Source organism: Filicampus tigris, chromosome 12, assembly GCF_054856515.1.
Source record: "Filicampus tigris isolate MCC_2025a chromosome 12, RoL_Ftig_1.0, whole genome shotgun sequence".
Classification (NCBI taxonomy): Eukaryota; Metazoa; Chordata; class Actinopteri; order Syngnathiformes; family Syngnathidae; genus Filicampus; species Filicampus tigris.
In genome coordinates, this window is record NC_141228.1 from 16,862,226 (window position 1) to 16,880,128 (window position 17,903).

Sequence of the window (17,903 nt, forward strand, 5' to 3'; positions counted from 1 at the left end):
GGGTTGACGCCAAACATACCCGACCAGTGTGAGCTTTGACCTCAACGTCCCGACGTGTGACATCACAGGAGCGTCTGGACGAAAGCCGAGACGCCCTGGCTAAGAGCAAGAAGCTGAACCGCTCTCTGACCGAACGCAGTCGGACGCTTAAGAGGGAACAGGAAGACTCGGAGCGGAGGAACTATGAGCTGGACAAACGCAACAAGAGCCTGCAGCAGGTTAGAGCGCGAGACACTTTATTAGGTACGGTGGTACCTCGACTTGGTACTTCGCGTTGCGTATTCAACCAAACCAATTTTAACATTTGAAAAAAAGGGTGCCGCCATATTTGATGATGAAGATCCAACACGGTGGCGCACTGTAACAGTTCCAAATTTTGGCACGCTTGTAACCTGCGCACTCGAACCCTATGCGCACTTCTACTAGGCGTATACTTCAATGAGGATCGTGCGTTGTATTGTGCGTATTGGGAGTGAGCCTTATTACATAGTTGAGACATTGTATCCGATATTTTAAAGACACCTTGTCCTATATTGTCGTAATTATATATTATGAGCTTACCGGTGGTTTTCGTTCGCCTAGTGGCGCGGTTTTGTTTCTTCTTCACGTGTGTGTTGGTGGACGGTTAGGCGGAGACGGACAGGCGGAGGACGGAGGAGGCGGTCGCCAGGGACACGCGGCAGGCGTTGGTCTGCCTCGAGCGGCAGCTGCTAGAGCGGCAGAACCAGGTGACAGCCCTGCAGGTTAGCACCGCTTTGTACGTTGGATGCCGGGCACATGATGTGTTATGCTTTGGATCATGCCCTGTCCCATTTCATCGATGGATTGATGGATGTCGGGCATAAGTGTGTACTTGTACTTGGAGTATTTTGTGGGTAATTTTGTGCACTACATGTAATCAGGCGCACGTGGGTCAGCTGGAGCAGGCCCAGGCCCAGCGCCTCCTGGAGGTGACGGCGCACCATCACCAGGAGATGGAAATGGCTACGGAGCGGATGCGCAATGCCCAGCTGCAGGCCCAGCAGGCGCTGGAGAGCCGGGAGAAGGCCCATCGCCAGAGGGTCAAGTGTCTGGAGGATCAGGTGGGTGTCACTGGATAGTAAACCAAGAGTAATTGACACCCACCCCTAAACATTTTTTAACATCAGCGTGTGCTTACTTCAAGCTCACTCCCAGCTGAAGTTTACTGTAGGGTAATCGTTTAGCTGGAACTGGTTAGTTAAGGTGGAGGGAATTATGAACAGTTCCAAATAGCAGTCAGTGTTGGCGCAAACATTCTGCTCAAAGAGTGAAAATTGTCAGGAAAGGCCTACTAGAGCAACTGACCTTAATTTGGGGCTAATCAGAGGCATTGTAAATGGTGGCAGGTGTGTGCTGACACAGTCACGATAAAGGGAATTATGAACAGTTTCAAATAATGATAAGCATAAAATGTTCAAGCTTTTTCTGGAAAGCAAAATATAAATGTCAGGAAAAAGCCTTCTGGAACGTCTAAACTTTATTTGGGGGTCAATCAGAGACATTTTAAATGGTGGTAGGTGTGTACCGACTCAGCCTTGTACAAGGTGGAGGGAATTACGAACAGTTCCGGATAGCGGTCAGTGTTGGCAAAAATACATTCAGGCTTCTGCTAAAAGAGTGACATTGTCAGGAAAAGCCTACTAGAACAATTGAGGTTTACTTGCGGCTAATTGGAGACATTTTAAATGGTGGCAGCTGTGTGCTGACTCAGCCTTAGTCAAGGTGGAGGGAATTATGAACAGTTCAAAATAGCAGTAAGCCCGAAACAGTCAGGCTTCTGCCAGAAAGCAACAAGTAAAAAAATGTCAGGAAAAGCCTACTAGAAGATCTGAACTCTATTTGGGGTTTATCATAGTTTGACTTTAATTCTCTTTTGAAGTTCTCAGTCAATGAAGGTACCGTACATGTGGTGCGCAGGTGTCCACGCTCAAGAAGCAGCTGGATGAGGACACGCGCAGGCCACAGGCCAGCGTCCACAAGATGCTGCAGCCGGGCAAGCACTCAAGTATGTAGCGAGCGACCGCCACAACAGCAAAGGTGATTTTGTTTACCACGTTGGACTGACTGGACGAGACGAACTGTTGAATTCCTCTGGATGACAAACAACTCTCACTTGGGCGCAGACCATCAAGCTTTTCACTCATCAACAGGCTGAACAGGATTACTTTAAAAAACGTATGCCGATACAGTTGCTAGTTAGCTGGTAACATGGAGTTAGCAACGTGTCCTTTGCTAAAGTCGGGTTGGAAAAGCTTTCAAATGGACATTGAAGACAACTTGGTGTTTATTTGACTCTCCGTTGTTTTTAGCAAAACAAAAAAAAGACTGTGTGGATTTAGTGTGGTGGTGTCTGTGAGAGTTTTCCTACTACACTGGAAAAATTTGTTTAATGAACTCAAAATTTCAAGGCAATAAACCGATAACATTTTAAGTTGGGCATTCAACTAAATATCAAAATTTTTGCTAACGTGATAATTGGCTTTCCCGCATTTTCAACAAAGAAATCAAGAGTTGGCAGAACTAATTGTCCCTTGTATTGTCCCCAACTTAAATATATACTGAATTTAAAAATAACTCAGCAAATTGTTTTGGAGCAAACAATGTGCTTGCAACCTTGTTGCCCTAAATGTCAATAATTTAGATTTTAAAGTTGTTCCAACTTAATTGCTGTTTTGGCCCCCAAAAATTCAAGTTGTGTTTTTTACAGTGTACCAGTAGCCCGCAAGTTGCAAACTACTAAAGCAACGCGCAATAGCTGTTTGAGCAATTATTCACTATCCGTACTAATAGTCCAAAAGCGGCACTAGTAGTAGAAAAATATATTACTATCAATCAATCAATCAATCAATCAATCAATCAATCACATTTTATTTATATAGCACTTTTCATACATAAAAATGCAACTCAAAGTGCTTTGGGCATTCAACTAAATATCAAAATTTTTGCTAACGTGATAATTGGCTTTCCCGCATTTTCAACAAAGAAATCAAGAGTTGGCAGAACTAATTGTCCCTTGTATTGTCCCCAACTTAAATATATATATAATATATATATATATATAATATAATACTAGTAAGACACACTCATTCTAATGCACCGAGTGTATTACTAGTGAGGACAAAGAGTGAATTAGTACATGGATCTTAATCTGAATGTTGACAATATGGATTTGAGGCCCAGGCGGCTTTCCGCAGTTGCCATTTTAATTGTGTACTAGTAAGACAAAAATGGCACTAGAGGATACAGTCATTCTACTGAATTACCTTACTAGTGAGGACAAAGAGCGCACTGGACCTTAAACTGGATATCAAGCATATTGAATAAATGCTCAAAAGGCTTTCTCTCGTGTGTGTTTGTGTGTGAGTGTGTGTGCACGCTCATTTCATGAGTGCGCCTCCTTGTGCGCTCGTCTCCTGAGCGGCCGGGCTGGGCTTCAAGCGGCCCTTTGATTTCCATAGCCCCGCCCCCGGCCTCACTCCGGTTACCCGCCCCCCGCGTCGCCATTGGCTGGCACCGGCTAATTATGCAAGGTGGTCTATCCCCGCTGGGGGCGAGCGGGTGGGTGTGGCCAAACAGTGAAAGAAGTCCTTTAGCAGGCTTAGAATAGAGCGCTTTTATTGAGGATATCTCACAAGCTCAGTCATCAGGGACCCCCTAAAAAAACAAAAATTGCAGGATTGTTTACCCCCTCCACATAAAAAAAAAAAAAAAAAAAAAAAAAAAATCAGCTCCAGCTCCGGCTGCTGCTTGTTCATTCCCAGAGCAGAATGCGAGGAATCCCCAGTATTCCTCACACGCTGCGGAGCTGAAGGACCAGCGAGAGACCCTCCGAGACGACTTGTTCCCCCCTCCCGAGGTGGGTTCGAGTCGGGGCCTCCTCCATCCGCTCCCCCCCTAGGGCGGCTGAGGCCATGCCGCCGCCACCGCCGCCGCTGCCCTCCTTGCTGTGCGCCCTGCTGCTGCTGCTGCTGACGCCTGGAGGGGCGGAGGCGGCCGTGCCCCTGGAGGACTTCTACCCCTTCGGCCCCGAGCGGGGGGACGCGCAGACGGTGGCCCAGGACGACGGAGGCTCGGGACTCTTGGACATCTCGGTGGCGTTCCCCTTCTTTGGAGACAGGCACACGGGGCTCTATGTGAGTGTGTTTATGTCTTTTGGTGCGTGCGTGCGTGTGTGTGTGTGTGTGTGAGGCAAAGTGACAGGACTCCAGGGGGATGATACAGAGCAGGGGGTCTGGCGGCCAAGCACTACACTGCACAGTTTGTGCATGTTTTGTCCCGTGTGTGTTTTTACTGTAAAAATAGGACTTTTTTGCTTCAAAGTTTTTTCTCGTGGAAGAATAGATGTCCATTGTTGATAAATACAACTTGTTTATTTTGGGGCAGGAAATACAGATCACTCATCCCCACCCAAAGATTACAACATTTTCCAAAGAAAATCTGAATTTTTGCAGAGTTTTGTTTTTTTTTAAGTGAAAAATGTTTTTTTTTTCTAAATTTAAGAGGTTTTGCTTGAAAGAAACGAGGCATTGTTGTTCTAAACTCATTGACTGGCCACCGTTTTAGAGCATTTTGAGTTTTCAAGACCTACAGAATATTGTGTTCTCTGACAAGAGAGTAGCTAAGTTTGTTTGTAGCTTTTTTCATTCTTTACTAATCAGCATGGGTTGGTTTCACCAAACCCCTTTTTTTTAACCCAAAAAACTGAGAAAATAAGCTTTTTGTGGAAATGAATCGTGTCAAGCAGGAAAGTGACATTGACACTATTCAATTTTGTTTTGTGACCACTCAAACTATAAAACAACAAAAACAAGACCGAGGGGCTTTTAATGACAAATACAACTGAGAAACATGCCGTGAATGACGCTAACCGCTTGTGATAAACACTTTCTACAGCCTGAGATTCACTACTTGAGCTTTATCTTCAACTCAAAAGCTGTGCTGATCTTAAATCCAGTGTTGCAACGCTGCCATCTAAAGGGATCTGTTAGTTATTACAGTGATTGACAAACTTAATTTCACAGGCAAGCTGGTAGAGAGACCTTCTTCCACACCTACTAACTGAAAAACGAATATATCAAAAAGTTTTTCTTTTCCTCCTCATTTTTTATTCGCCAAAAATAATTTTTGCTTGAAAAAAATAGGCTTTTTTTTGCCCCCCAAAAATTTTTTTCCCTCAAAACAACAATTTTTGCAATTTTTGAAATGTGCATACTTTTTGTCCAAAAACACAAATTCTCCTAAGCAAATCAGAATTTGCATTCTCAAACAAGACTTTTTGCTTGGAACAAAAAAAGGCATTTTTGTTCTTAAAAAAATGGGCATTTTTTTGTTAGAAATAAAAACTGACCATAAAAATACAAAATACTTTTTTTTTTCCTTAAAAGTAAAATAAAAATAAAAAAAAGACTTATTTCTTCCATTACAATGCTTTTCCCATGAAAGAATATGATCTTTCCTTTTAAAAAAAATCTGGTTGTGTATGTTTGTGGTCGTGTACACGTAACCAACCCCCATTTGCACCGTATTACGTTTCCACCGTACCATGCGACCCGCAGAGGAACCTTTTGCCGGCTTTTCACGCGCACACACTTTGATGTGCCTTAAATCAGCACCACCTGTTGTGTGCTGATGCATCCCCTCCTCCTCCTCGTCCTCCTCCTCGTCCTCCTCTTCTTCCTCCTCATATCTTCAAATGGCCACCAGGGGATGCTGAGGAACCACAGCAACAATGGGCAAAAGTCAGTGAAGTTAGTGTACTATGCTGCATTTGAGAGTGCAAAATGTTGTATTCGCAAGGTCGAATGTAAACAAAAAACATTGTTTGATATATAACTTGTATTTCCCCGAACCCCTACCTAGGAATCTCCAAACATTTTCCACTGAGAGCAATATAAAGAAAATGTCTTATTTTATTATAATAAAAATATTAGAAACTATAATAACAAATACATTAAACATCGATGTAAGTAGAACAATAAAATAAGACACAATTCGTAATTGAAAAAAAAATCTTTTTAGCAAAGTAACATCAATAGTTTGGGACTAGGAGTGGGACAAAATCGCAAAAGTGAAATATATATGATAAATGTCAATATTGTCATGTATGGTCTCATTTTAGGTTACAGTTTTGACCAGTGAAAAAAAATGTAGCTATCGCCATACAGCTTTATGGTACAGTGTCAATCCACAAGCAGCAAGTAGTGATATTTTCGTGGTTCACTTTGAGACCATTTGTTACTATTTTCCCAATGTGTATCCAAACGGCCACAGAGAAAAATATCATTATTGTGATATAACGTATCACTTTCACGTACAGTATCCATACGGAAGCAGCAAATATGGATAGTGACGTTTCTTTACAATTTTAGTCCATTTTGACGATCTCATGTCAACATGATGTATCAAAACAACTGATGAAAAATGTTGATATTGTCATGTATGGTTTCGTTTCAGTATCGATACATAAGTAACCCATTTCGATATTGTCAGGGTCCGATTTCCAAGTAACCATCCATTTGACCATTTTGAATGGATTATTATGAATATTCTTTTGTCAACACTGTGGATTTAAACAACCAATGAAAATGTCCAATTTTGCAATGTGTGGTACCAGTGTCACTTACAGTACAATATCAATACACCAGCATCCAATATTGTTATTGTCACTTTAGTGTTTTTCCGTATGTACAATTTATTAGAACAATTTAGCTTTTTTTAAATTTTTATTTTTATTTTTTACTTTGTCCGGTCAAAACCTCCAATGAAAACTAATTTTTTGACCTAACCATGTAAATAAAATATAGACCCTACGGTATAGTTATAACTGGCAGAAAAAGAAAAAAAAAGATTTAATTTCTAGTGCAATCACTGTATCACTATTTTGGTAGAATTGTTGGTAAAGTACGGCAAAAAAATCTGACCATGAGCTACTCTACCAATCACAGTGGTTGGGTACCAAAAGTGGACGGGGCAACACACTTTACGACATGTTTATTGATCAGCAGAGAGGACCCAAAAGAAACCCAAAAAACTAGTGAGGCAACACTATGCACCAGTTGACATCCATGCTCTACTTGTACTACTAGTGAAGCACTTGATGTTTAATGAGTAGAAATTTATGTCACTATTAGCATGCTAGTTACATGTACCAGTAGTTGTTCTACTAATATGCTTAAATTGTCGTACTAGTGCTGATCAGCATGTACTTGTCACGGAGGTTAAGCCGGCCATCGGGGCTATCGAATAAATGCTGAAAGGGCTTTCCATATGTTGCCTTGCCTTTATTTTGGTCTGCTGTGATTGACAAACACGGAGCCTCAGTAACCAGGCAGCCTGCCGGTGTGTTGTTGTGCTTTGTGAGTGGGAGTTTTCAACTGTTGCTGTGGGATCCCACCCCCCATAAGCCCCCCTCTGTCCCACCCTCCTCCTCCCACGCCTCAGATAACATGGCAGGGGTCTTCCCCCTGGAACTGTCCAGCTGCTTTATCTTAGAAATGACCAATCAAGGCTTAACGCAACCCAGATGTCAGTCCCGTGCGCCGCGGCTCCCAAAACCGAATGCTCCCCCCCCCCCGTTTATTTTCACCGTACTTTTTTAGCGCAGAGGTTCAGGAGCGTGAAGGTCAGGGAGGACAGAGCACATGTTTGGAAGCAGATGTGAGCGAGAGATAGTTACGATCTGCCGCTTTTTATTGCGGGAGAAAGTGGAGAGAAAGAAGTAGGCGTTACCGGGAGTGAAGCACATGATACATGTATGTAGAATCTTACAGAGTATCTGGCCAACATCTGCAAGCGCTCATCTCCAAAGATTTATTTATTTATTTATTTTACAGTGTTCCATTCTGAGCAGGCCAACAGCCAGTCATAGTTTAGCTTAGCATAGCCTCTGGGAGCTAAAAAAGGTAGCGCAAAGGCATGGTGTCTTGGTTAGACTAATGACTCAACTCTCTATACTTTGTATCACTTAGTTTTTAGCTTGTTTTAGTTTAGCTTACCATAACCACTGGGAGCTAAAACAAGCAATGAAAAGGTATAGGCGCTAATATCTCTATCACTTAACTTAGCATAGCCACTGAAAGCTAAAACAAGCAGTGGGAACTGAGAAGGCCTCTATTTAAGCCCCCTTTTACACTGCCAAGTACTGACTGAACTTTATATGTATATATGTTATATACACATGATACAAAGTACGTATCACTTAGCATAGCTTATCTTAGCACTGTAGCAGTGTGTTAAAACGAGTAGTGGCCTTAGCTTTCTACCTTAGATTTTGACCAGATCGCATTACTTATTCTGAAAGAGGTGTTTAATGGCTTGCTGTGCTACAATGGAACAAATGATTGACACAATTTCGATTTTTAAGAAGTGGAAACTCCCTCTGCTGAATGTAGAAAGGATTGACAGTACTATCAACAGAGCTGGGCATTTTACCAAAATATCCCGGTCCATTTATCGCCTTCCGCCTGCAGCTTGGGTACCGTTCCGCCGTCCGTCCGTCCACCTTTTTGTCCAGCCGGACAAGTCATCGCCTATAGGCCATCCGCCTATCATTTTAAACAGACTTCTGTTTGCGTTTCCATCTACAAACTTTGACCAATTTTTTTTTTAGGTTATACAACCTGCTTAATGTGCTAAAAAACAGGAGCTTAGCTATATGGCAAAAAAAAAAAGAATGTCTATTTTCTGCTAATGACAAGAACTATTGGATGAAAGAAAATATGTAGTAAAAGAAGTGAAAAAACAACTAGAAAAAAACACACAAGGCCTGTTAATGAGATGTGAGATAGTCTCACCCAGCGTGCGTTGTTATGTTTGGCTGAAAGTGGGCTAGATTTGTCATGACATCAACTGACTATTTCCCTTCATTAAAAACGGAGCCTCGCAATTACCCGCAGAGTTGCCGCCGTATTAAAGTTGTTCCAAAGAGGATTTATGAGCCGAAAAGCCTTTGGAGTAGCGGAAACGTCCATCTTTTGACAAGAAAGAAGTAGTGTTTCCCCTCCTGTTGACGCCTAGGCACCTTCTTCTCCATTCGGCAGGTTTGCTTTGGCCCAGCGTAAACCACATCAAAGTTTGTTGTGCTCCATAAAAGCGCCTATGCCGGCAGAAACGCACCCAAGCTAAATCCTGGATATGTCCACCACTCAATAACTCCCCCCACCAATCCTCCTCATTTTTTTTCAAAAAGAAATATGGACACAGAGATGTTTCTCCTGTGAATCTGACCTTGGCACTGTTTCGACACGACAACGCCGGGCAGCACTTGAACCCGTTCACTCTCCCACATAAGTGCAAATCTTCAGACGCCATCCACTGCTTGCTCGGACTGATTTTTTTACTCAGCAAGCAAAGAAAAGGCCCTCAGTTTATCTTAAATGCTCATAAATTCGGTCGGTTACATACGACTATTCTTGCTGCTCGTGTTCAAATTCAGTTATTTAGCATGTGTATTATGGTATAGTATTATGTTAATACTGTCCCTCCCCCAACACTTCCCCCTCTTGTTGCCGTTGTTACCGTTTACAGTACATTTGTATTCGTTCATTCATGACAGTTGCCAAACCACTTCGGTGTTTCCTTCACAACTGTTTCTGTAGATATAAACAATTTGTTTCTGTTTGCTACATAAAATGCTGCTGACTATTTTTGCTGCAGTTTATATTCACTTAAGTGTATGTATGGAATCTACTGTATTTATTCATGTATAGTTGTCAATACACTGATGGTGTTTATTTCATTGTCAACTGCTTATAGATAGCTGACTATTTTCGCTGCTTCACATATTAACTTCCGTATACTGTATATACTATTTACTGTATGGTTGTCAATCTGCTGCTGGTGTTATGTTCTTAACTGCTTATAAATAGACTCATTATTGCTGTTTGCTACATGCCAACTACAGTATCCTCGCTGCATGCATTTGTATATATATATATATAGTGTCTATGTATTCATGTACAGTTCATCCAATGTCATCTGAAGGCCCTTTTACACAGAAACACATCATTAGCGCATCTCTCTGCGGGCGTGGGAGCTTCACAACTCCCGAGCAGCCGTCCTTTTCATCCCCACCACTCATCGTGCTATCGGATGGGCTGACCTATGCGGCCATGCTCCACACACAGGCACACACGCGCACACAGGAGTCCAGGTTCTCACCGCATCCCGCTGATGCGAAGGGGAAGAAAACTGCGGTGGGGATCATTAACTGAGCTTCCATCCTTGTAGCCAAACAAAACTTCCTGGGCTGTTTTTACACCAAATTATGTTTTGGAGGCGTGAAGCCAAAGCTGGCCGGGTGCCTTCCAGCAACTCTCCCTTAGGGTTGTTGTTTTGTCACATACTTCTTGGCCACGCGGGAATGGAGACAAAGCTCGTCCCTGCCCATTAGCTGCCCTCAAACCTTCTACCTACCTACCTATCTACCTACCAGCCTGCCTACCTACCTTGCTAGCTAGCTAGCTAGCTACCGACTACCTACATAGCTACTGACATAACTACCAACTATCTACCTTACTACACTGAAAAAAAGTACGTACTTGATTTTCGGTTGCACATGATTGAAATGTGTTAAACTAATACAGAAAACACAGAAAAATGACATTTTCCCACATTTTAATCATATGCAACCGATGTACAAATTTGAATTAAGTAAATCTAAAGGATTTTTTTTCAGTGTACTTATCTAGCTATCTACCTACCTACCTACCTACCTACATACCTCTACCTAACCACCTATCTACTTACTAACATAACTACCTAGCCACCTCCTCAGCAGAAGTGTCAAATCCAGGTCCAAAAACTAAAAACCCTGCCACAGTTTAGCTTTAGCCACCGGCACTTCTACTCAAAGGAGCTCCCCAGGGCTCGTTTACCTGCCGGTTGAGTAGAAGCACCTGTGGCTAAAGCCAAACTTTGACAGGGTTTTTACTTTCTGGACCTGGATTTGACACCTCTGTTCCTAGTAACCTACCTTCCTTCCTAGCTAGCTAACTAGCTACCTACCTACTTAGTTTCCAACTACCTACATACTTACTGACATAGGAAGCAGACGTAATGACATAACTCCCACCTATCTAACTATTTAGCTATCCACCAACGTAACTATCTGTAGGTAGGTAGCACCGTAGTGAAACTGGGAGCTAAGTGTAGTAGTCGTTAGGATGTCTTACTTTATGGTTATGAGGGTTATGATTTCTAAGTGGAAAATGTCTGAACTTTCCATCCTTTTGAATGACATCCCAGTTGCCAATCTGTTGGTTTGCTCAGCTGCAGCCTGTCCTTCCTCGGAATAAATGAACCTAGCATGTGTTTGCCACTCGGGAAGCGCAAACACCTACCAGGCCGACGCTGAGTCACTGATGATTCACTTGTCTCCTTCGCAGGTGAACAACAACGGCCTGGTGTCCTTCCTTAGGGAGGTGTCGCAGTTCACGCCAGTGGCATTCCCCATCGCCGGGGACCGCCGGGTCGTGGCGGCTTTCTGGGCCGATGTGGACAACCGGCGGGCGGGACGCGTCTTCTACCGACAGAGCCGCGAGCCGGACATCCTCCGCCGGGCCGCCGCCGACATCAAAGTGTATTTCTCAGACTTCCCTGACTTCAATGCCACCTGGGTGCTCGTCTCCACCTGGCACCAAGTCACTTTCTATGGCGGAAGTTCTACCACGCCAGTATGGACGTCTAACTCGATGAGCCCACATTTAAAAAAATATAATAAATGCTTAAAATGAAAATGAACACTGTATACTAATACAAACACAAATGTGTTCTCTTGTTTTTCTGCAGGTGAACACATTCCAAGTGGTACTCATTACTGATGGTGAGCTCTCGTTTACCATCTTCCAGTACAGCAACATCACCTGGACCACCGGAAGGCATGCCAGTAGCGGGGGGGATGCAAATGGCCTGGGAGGCATTGCAGCACAGGTAAGCATGGTAGATAGCGAAGGAAGTAGGTAGGTAGATAGGTGTATAGTTCATTAAAAAGATAGGTAGGTAAGTAGAAGGTTTAGTGTAGTGTTGGTAGCTAGCTAAATTAGCAGGTCGATAGGTAGGAAGGAAGTAAAGTAAGGTAGGTAGGAACTGTATCCAGGTACTACTAGGCAGCACCCTCCAGTCTGTTTACTTTGTCAACCCTTAAAATCTCATGCAGTGTTCCTGGTAAGACCTCTGATCGGCTAGCAGACTCGAATTAGTTAGCAGGTTCTGATTGGCTCCCCCACTTCCCGTCTCCAACCCAGGCGGGTTTTAACGCCGGCGACGGCAAGCGATATTTCAACATTCCCGGCTCGCGTACCCAAGACGTGGCCCACGTGGAGAGCACCACCAACGTGGGCTTCCCGGGCCGCTGGGTTTTTCGCATCGACCACGCCAACGTGGAGGTGGGCGGCTGCAACAACTCAGGTAAGAGAACCCCCCTTTTGACCAACTGCGGGGACTATTTTCACCCAGTGACTTGTTGCCGCAGCGTCGGTGTGCCCGCACCTGAGACCCTGCCTTAACGGAGGCCGCTGCATCGACGACTGCATCACCGGAAATCCCTCGTTCACCTGCTCCTGCTTGACGGGATTCACCGGACGACGGTGCCAAATCAGTGAGTTGCAAAATTTATTTTGATTATTATAAGGGCCACTCAAAGTGTGACAGTTTCCCATCCCTGTTCTGTATTACTTGCAGTGTGCCAACTAGCTGAAAAGTTTGAGTATTAAATTAACCATCTACGTATATTTTGCCTATTTTGCCTGACATTTTTTTAGGCTGAAAGTGGAGTCTACTGTTTTATCTCTTTCATAGGGTGCGTAGAAAATTAAAAGATGGGGGGACAAGATATGAGTAGATTCTAAAGAGAAACATAAATTACAGCTTAATGTATTTTATTATTATTGTTATTGTTAGTATTATTATTATTAGTATTAGTATTATTATTTACATTTGAAAATTGTTTTGCCTGTATATTTGTAAGAGATGTTGCCAATGTTTTAGATGTGTGTGCCTTTGTGCAAGCCCGTGCAAATTTTATTCAATACAAAAATGTCAATTGTTGATGAGGTGTTTTTAACTTTTTGCATTGTGGACCCCTGAGACAGACTTGGCCCCTGTATTGGTATCTTTCACGCACCAAAACTGAATTGATGGACCTTTTTAAATCCCTTTCACATTGTGTAAAAAACATTTGCCTTTGCAGATGTGGACGAGTGCGCTTCGTTTCCCTGCCAGAACGGAGGAACGTGTCAAGACCACGTCAACAGTTTCAGCTGTCAGTGTCCACCTGGATACACCGGGTCTCTGTGTGAAACAGGTACCACCGCCGCTTATGTGCAAAATATGAATGAATAGTGTGAATTAATGACAATTTACTAGATAGATATGTGTATATGTGTGAAATTCACTATTTAATTCTGTGGAGTTTTCATGAACATTCCCACAGCCCGTCGGCGTGAAGATGTATCTGACCTCTTGTGATACTTTATTTGACGGCCAGCGGCGCATACTTGCAGCACGAGGGGAGCCGCGTGGCGGATATATCAATCGGCTGAGTAAATATTGAAATATGGATGTAACATTCCGTTGCAGACATGGACGAGTGCAGGGACGGGCCGTGTCTGAACGGCGCGCTGTGCGTGCAGACCGCCGACAATTTCACCTGCGTGTGCCCGCCAGGCTACACCGGCGTGCTGTGCCAGACAGGTGGGACACAGTTTGTCAGGCTTGACAGTGAACTCCCGTTCCTACAAACAAAAGTTTAAAAGTTTAGCGCCTGTTTGCACTCTGTCGCTGTCAAGAAATGGGAGACTATCGTTTGACATCACTTTGAGCAAATGAAAACAAGACAGTCTCGCTCCCAGTTCTCCAAATAAGAGAATTTGTCAATTCCAATTCAGGTTTACTGTAAAACAAGCAAAAAAGACAATTAAACATCACTGCTAGCTTTATGCTAACATGTAGTGTGAAACAGCATAGATAGGCGAATAGAAATTAGCATCATTTTTCGGTGAAAGGCGATGTTGCGGGGGTTCACTGAACTTCCAAGCAATGTTATTTGTACAAAATATTTTTTATTCCCATAATAATTTGAGTTTGTCTCATATTACTCTGCAGAAAGGGACAAGTGCGACTCGCAGCCCTGCTTGAATGGAGGCCAGTGCGTCAGTAACGGCAGCAACTTCACCTGCCTTTGTCCTGCTCCATTCACAGGAGTCGTCTGCGAGTCAGGTGAAATTCAGGTCAAATTTTCAAGAAAAAAAACAACAGAAGTGTTTTGGTCATTGTGTTGTCAGATGAGGGCATATTGACAAAATAAGTCAAATCTAAAGGATATAATGTATAAAAGATAGGATAAAGTTGTTTTTTCCAGAATAAGGTTATATTTTTTTCAGTAAAAAAATTAGGATGTCTCAACATTAAATCTGTATTTTTCCACGGCATTAAAAAGGCATAAATTATCAGAATAAAGTTGTACATTTGTAAAATAAAAGTGTGTATTTTTCAAGAGAAATGCAAAATAAGTTATATTTTTTCAAGAGTAAAGTTATATTTTGGGGGGGGGTCATAATGTTGCAAGACATTCAAAAAAAAAATTACAAGAATAAAATATTTTTGTAGCATAATTTAAAATTCTTAAAATTGAGACAATTTTAGAGAGAAAATGTTGAAATAAATATATTTATATATATATAAGTATGTGTGTGTGTGTGTATCCCAATTGAAATTTGTCATTTTGTTTCCCACAGAGCTGATGGAGCTTCAGTTCAATTCAACCGAGTCCAAAAACCAAACCGGTGAGCTCTAAGACGACTTTATTCGACACGTCTGCTTGTTGTTTTGTGGTGACTTTTTTTTTTTTTCTTTTAGATTTAGATTTTTTAAATTGTTCTTTTTCTTTTTCTACAGACCCATGCCAACCCGACGACTGCGGCAAAAACAGGATCTGCCAATTGGACGACGTCGCCGGAGCGCACAAGTGCTCGTGTGCGCCGGGATACTACGGCGAGATGTGCCAAGGTAAGCGCGTCTGTGTCCGGACCGGTAGCTCCAGCCGCAGGAATTTCGACCCCTGCCTTGGAAGAGGTCGCATGCTGATACGTTGTTGTAATCATCAAAACCGACACATTTTTGTTGAACCCGGGGGTTAGGCGGGCCGCCTCTTGTAAATATTTGTTTTATGGAGCTTTTGTTTTTATGAGTTTACCAACAAAAAGAGAATGTGCCTTGTTTGAAATGCCCAATGGCTTTTTTGAGGGGGTACCATGGAAATATGTGGCTACTTGCCCCTCTGGAACATGAGGATAAAGTCATATTAGATTAGTATGAGAATAAAGGGATAATAGTGCACAGTAAAGTTTTTTGTTTCCTTTTTTCAAGTAAAAAGATGCACTATTGCAAGAGTAAAGATGTTACTTATCTAGAATAAAGGGGGGAAGAATTACTGGAAAAAAGACATACCGGTACTATCACCAGTATGTGAATAAAGACGTGTTATTTTCTTGTATAAGGTTGTATTTGTCATGAAAAAAATAGGTATATTTTGCATGACGGTTTTCTAGAATAAAGTTGCATTTTTTTTCAAGAGAAAAGATGCACCAACATGACAATAATACCTTTTCATAAAGTCCTATTTTTAGAGAATAAAGTTGTACTTTTTTGAGGAAAATGCTACTATTATAGGAATAAATCTGTGTTATCGTTGTAAAATAAAGTTATACTTTTTCAAGAAAAAAATCATACTGTACTAGTATGAGAATAAAGATGTGTTATTTTTCTTCAATAAATCTCTATTTGTCGGGGGAAAAGGCATATTTTTATATGAAGAGTCATATTTTTAGAGACAAAGGTTGCACTATTATGAGAATAAAAATAAGGTATTTTTCTCGAATAAAGTTGTATTTTTGGAGAAGAAAAGTGATACTAATATGAAACTAAAGACTTTCTATTGTCTAGAATAAAGCTTTGTCAAGAAAAAAGGCACATTTTTCATGAAAATAATCATGTTTTTACAAAACAATGTATTTTTTTCAAGAATAAAATGATTTTTTTGCAGAAAAAAATCATAATACAAAAATAAAGTAATATTTGCATTGAAAATAAAGTTTTAATAGAAAAATGGGGTATATTCTAGATAAAGGTGTATTTTTTGAAAAATTGTTATTTTTAGGGAAAAAAAATCAGAGCCTATTATAAGACGTTTTTTTTTTTTTTAAGAATAGCATTTTTTTTTTTCAAGGCGTAATATTCCGAGAGTATATACATATTCACATTCATTCATCATTCAATCCAACCTGAGGCAACATCGGTTCCTCTAAATATTTGTTTTATGGAGCGTTCTTTATGAGTTTACTAACAAAAGAGGAAGCGCTTTGTCTAGACGACCAAATGTTTCTTTATGAGGGGATGCCGCACTCCGTGGTATTCAGCTCATTGCTTCCCGCCGCAGAAATATGCGGCTACTTATTTGCTACTTTGGAACACGGCCAGAACGCCACACTGAATACCAAAAACGGCCAAGCCGCGTTTTTCGAGAAAAAAAGGAAAACCGAACAAAAATGGAGTTTTAATAACGTTTTTAGAAAATATGACCTAGTGTTGTATTATGACGACAAAGGCATTTTTTTCTAGAATAAATTGTATTCTTTTGAAAAAAGAGTCCCGGTAGTATTGCAAGAATAATCTTATATCGTACAAAGTTGTATTTTTTAAATGGTATATTATTACAAAAAGCGTTTTTGTTTTGTAATAAAGTTTATATTATATTACATTTGTATATCTTGAGGAGGAAAAGGCAAATTTTCACAAAAAAAGGCTTGGTAATTGTTTCGTCATATAAGGGAATATTGACAAAATAATAAGTGATCTTGAAAGCCCTCATTGTGTCCTTCAATTTGAGGTACGACTCGACGTGGTTTGTTGCAAAAATTGTTTTACCTTGTTACTGGTGCAGTTTGACCTTGGGTAGTCCCTTTAAGGTCAAAGTCAATCGCCACACAAAAATAAATCAAGCAAGCGTTTCCCTCCCTCCTATGTGTTCAATGAGTTTGAAACAAATGGGGTGAAAATGCGGCAATATTAAGGTATTTGGTATTTGATGCGTTTGACTTTGCTGTGATCGTAAAATTTGTCTTAAACCTTGACACTTTGACTTACGAATATCTCTTAATCCAAAAAATCCATGTGGAGACTATCAAGTGTTTCTGTGCTGATTTGTGGCGGCAAAAGAGCGGAACGCAGCAGCAGATCGTGCCTGGCTGTGGCGAAGCTCTTTAATAACTGGAGCTCCAGCAAACAGCATGCAACTTGTCACCCCTGAGCTCAACTAAGCGTCTCCTAAATCTTCCCCAATGCTTTCCTTGGAACGGCAAGTGGAAAAAAAAAAAAAAGCAAGCAGGACACCAGGGAACGCCTCATGGCTTCAAAGGTAGCCAATGAAAGAGCACGTTGTGCTAATGAAGCGTCTGCTAATGGGCCCCAGGGTTCTCGCCACATCGGCTCCGTATCACGAGAGGAATAAACTTCAAAGGCCAGGCATTTTTGTTTTGCGTGATACGGCTGCTTCCTCCGCCTCGACGCTTCAATTAGGATGCTGAGGGTAAACAACAACATCTTGGGGGCCCCCGAGGTGACTGGTAGTAATAACTGGAGAATTCATGCAAATTCTTTAGAAATTGCATGTGGATGCTGAATCTGCGCTGAAATGCTGTGAAATTATTTAATTGATGAAAGTGAGTGGTTTAGATCATATTTAGCTGACAGAACTTTTTGTAATAGCCTTGTTTGCTCTGAGTCTCGCTCTGTCCCACTGTCATGTGGTGTGCCACAGGATTCAATTTTAGAGCCCCTGCTGTTTTCATTGTATTTGCTGCCCTTGGGTTCCATCTTAAGAAAAGATG

At 41.7% G+C, this 17,903-nt stretch overlaps 2 protein-coding genes across 9 annotated transcripts in view; both read left to right on the top strand.

The window, feature by feature from the left end:
- The window catches only part of crocc2 (ciliary rootlet coiled-coil, rootletin family member 2), a 29,036-nt gene extending 25,185 nt beyond the window's left edge, over positions 1–3,851 (top strand). For 2 of the 4 annotated variants that reach the window (XM_086048076.1, XM_086048080.1), the window contains 4 exons: positions 69–218; positions 630–743; positions 903–1,082; positions 1,939–2,452. In XM_086048076.1, coding sequence (XP_085904202.1) covers positions 69–218; positions 630–743; positions 903–1,082; positions 1,939–2,034 — 540 coding nt within the window. In that variant the 3' untranslated portion in view covers positions 2,035–2,452. Of the gene's footprint in view, positions 1–68; positions 219–629; positions 744–902; positions 1,083–1,938; positions 2,453–3,782 lie in introns of those variants that run through there. The other 2 variants (XM_086048078.1, XM_086048079.1) reach the window with 2 other exon arrangements.
- The window catches only part of sned1 (sushi, nidogen and EGF-like domains 1), a 32,464-nt gene continuing 18,376 nt past the window's right edge, over positions 3,816–17,903 (top strand). For 2 of the 5 annotated variants that reach the window (XR_015089077.1, XM_086048081.1), the window contains exons 1-10: positions 3,816–4,154; positions 11,406–11,693; positions 11,809–11,949; positions 12,264–12,426; positions 12,491–12,616; positions 13,208–13,321; positions 13,597–13,710; positions 14,122–14,235; positions 14,754–14,801; positions 14,914–15,024. Coding sequence is in view for 3 of the 5 variants with exons in the window: in XM_086048081.1 (XP_085904207.1) it covers positions 3,933–4,154; positions 11,406–11,693; positions 11,809–11,949; positions 12,264–12,426; positions 12,491–12,616; positions 13,208–13,321; positions 13,597–13,710; positions 14,122–14,235; positions 14,754–14,801; positions 14,914–15,024 (1,441 nt within the window). In the remaining 2 variants the exon portion in view is untranslated. The remainder of the gene's footprint in view (positions 4,155–11,405; positions 11,694–11,808; positions 11,950–12,263; positions 12,427–12,490; positions 12,617–13,207; positions 13,322–13,596; positions 13,711–14,121; positions 14,236–14,753; positions 14,802–14,913; positions 15,025–17,903) is intronic. The other 3 variants (XR_015089078.1, XM_086048083.1, XM_086048084.1) reach the window with 2 other exon arrangements.